This window comes from Mesitornis unicolor, unplaced genomic scaffold (genome assembly GCF_000695765.1).
Source record: "Mesitornis unicolor isolate BGI_N332 unplaced genomic scaffold, ASM69576v1 scaffold29118, whole genome shotgun sequence".
NCBI lineage: Eukaryota > Metazoa > Chordata > Aves > Mesitornithiformes > Mesitornithidae > Mesitornis > Mesitornis unicolor.
The window spans coordinates 21,925-24,715 of NW_010200232.1; the positions used below are offsets into that span (position 1 = coordinate 21,925).

At 45.3% G+C, this 2,791-nt stretch overlaps 1 protein-coding gene across 1 annotated transcript; it reads right to left on the reverse strand.

The window, feature by feature from the left end:
* Positions 1-605: 605 nt before the first annotated feature.
* CLDN1 (claudin 1) lies at positions 606-2,333 on the reverse strand (the record flags this gene model as incomplete). Its single annotated transcript, XM_010189680.1, has 3 exons — positions 606-1,283; positions 1,842-1,926; positions 2,169-2,333. Coding segments are annotated over 3 exons (413 nt in total), but the record flags the coding sequence as incomplete, so codon positions are not given.
* Positions 2,334-2,791: the final 458 nt, after the last annotated feature.

Consider the following 2,791-nt stretch of genomic DNA (forward strand, 5'->3'; position numbering starts at 1 on the left):
AAAAAAAATCAAATGGTAGCAATGTGAGGTATCCTTGGGGAAACATCAGGGAGAAGCAGTGCATTCAAGTTGGGTTTTAACACATTTAGCTGCAGAAGGTAAACTGAGATGGATAACTAAGCCCAAATGAGAAAGACTCAAGGAAATAGGGCAGTTTGTTAAGAAGTGGCCAGTAACACACACAAAGGACAAAAAGCTTCAAGCTTGGTTAGGTATGAGGGTGGGAACGTGAAGAAACAATCGCTGGCAGCGCTTGGTGTCTAAGGGACAGCAGCAACAGCCGCAGAGACACCCAGGGAAAAGGGAAGGCAATAAATCACTTTTCTTTAGTCCTTCCCTGGCACCAAGGAAACCCACAGCTGCTTTGGGAGCCTCCCAACCTCTGCAGTCACAATTTCGCCGCCTTTGGCTCAGACACAATCAACCTAAAAAGCCTGATGACATTCAGCCAAGCCTTGCACTGCATCTTCTGTTGGCTAACAGCATTTGCATGGACAGTTTCAGGCTGCGATTCGTTAAGTCGCAGCAATTTAATTGTGTCTGACCCTTCACCATGCCAGTCTGCACAGGAGGGTGCTGAAGATGACTCCAATGAGACGATACGAGAACATTTTGGATCTCTTCAAACATTCCTACATGTAAAGTCTTTTCCCTAAAATCATGTCTCCCCTTAAGCTATTGGTTTCATCACTTTGTATATTATATATGTTCCTTTAATTTCTACACACACCACACTGGGCTCTAACTTAATGGGATATGGGACTGATTTGTTACCATCTATTATTTTTTTAAAAAAAAACCAACTAAAAAAAGCACCAACATCCATCTAAAAAAAAGTATCATTTTCCCTTTTACTCCCAAACACTAAACTTAACCCAAGCTTGGAGGTTTCATCTTTCCAGTGGCAATACCTATGGACCTAGGCTAGCCTTCCTCCATGGGCTGGGAGAAAAAGGAGAAGTTACGTCCAGTAGCAAAGATGATTACAAAAATATACACATTTTTGGGAGAAGAGGAAGGCAGGACCTAGAGTCTGAACTCTGCTCAGGACAGCGGCATCGTAGTGTCCTTTCCAAAATGCTTTCACTACCAGTGCTGGCGGCTCCTCTTCTTCATTTCATTATACGTAATCCTTGCCTGTGGAGGGGGCATTTTTCGGGTAGCCTCGGGTTGGTGGATAGGACGTTTCTCTCCGTGGACAGGAGCAGCAGAGGAATGCTCCCCCCAGGATGGCCAGAGAAGCAGCTGCCCAGCCAATGAAGAGAGCAGATCCGAACTCAAATCTGGGGGAAAAGTGAGGAAAAAAGTGAATATTACAAGTAATGCCTCTGGAGTACAGTGTTAGCATGTCCACACAAACCAAAAGGGAGCTGAAATCAGGACCTAAGTGGCTTGGAAGTGGTTTGAAACAGCCCGAGACTCTGCTGACCCTCAAAGCCCTGCATACTGGGTTAACTGGGTTATGGTCCAGTTAGCCAGTCCAGCTCTGTGCAAACCAGGCGCCAATCATTTAGTGAAGGAAGAATGCTGAAGCTGCAGCATTAGGTCTCTATTTAGTGGGCATGGCGGGGTTTGGTTGGTGGTTGGACTTAATGATCTTAGGTCTTTTCCAACCTTAATTATTCTGTGATTCTGGTAGTGATGCTGCCTTCAAACAAAGCCAAGACTGAAGAACCACATGGGTTATGAGAGCTGGTCCCAATGCTCTTCCTACACCGTTTGAAGCCAACCCAGCTAGCTCAGGGGATTCCTTTCTTTGTTTCGAGCCACTGCTACTCAAAACTAAGCCCTGTGAGTACTGGCCATGCTATAATATACTGTTATCTCAGACAGGTCAGTACCTGGTGTTAACGGGTGTGAAAGGGTCGTAAAATGCCCGAGCTACTCTGTTGCCATACCACGACGTGGCCACCAGTGCTGCCAAACCTGCATAGAAAGGGAACACAACAATGTCATGGACTTCAGAAAAACACCAACAACAATAAAAATCACTGCAAAAATAAGCATGTACCAGAACCAGCATCTGAAGCAATGCTCAGATGCTGTTACTTAGAGAATTCCCAGCCCAAAATGCTCTTAGAGCAATGACAAAAGCCCTCCTCTACCCTCTTGATAAATGCCTTGGGAAATGGCACATTTAACGCTAAACACATCGGTGTGTTACTGACCTGCGATGATGAGGATCACTCCACCCAAGACAGCCATCCGCAGCTTCTTCACCTGGTCGTCTTCCATGCACTTCATGCATTTCATGCCGGTCACCGCCACGAAGACGCCAACAAGGCCCAGGAGTATCGCAGCCACCATCAACGCCCGAGTGGCCTGCAGGCTGCCTAGAAGACATCAGGATTTGGGTTACCACAAAGCAAAAAATAAAGATAGAAATTCTAATTACCAGGTTCAGTAATCTTGTTACAACCAAAGCAAGACACTCCCTTTCATTTAGCTTTAAGCTCCCAGAGAGGGCCATGCACTGGGATCAGAGGACTCTTAGCCTCATCTAAAATGCATGAAACAAGGGCATGCAGATTTTTGCAGGAAATGACCTGGGAATTGCCCTCAGACATCTTTTGTGCCTCGATCATTTGAATCCCAATTGGAAGGGCATATCTGTTTATCAAAAGGAATATTCAGATTTAGGCTGTCCCTTGACAAAGCATTTAAGCACCTGTTTCAATATGAATGGTACCATACATATGAATAGTCCCACAGCAGACAGCAAGGCCCCTCTACTGCTCAACACTTCTAAAACCTGTCTTTTATACAAACACCTCAGTGCCAATTTTGATAT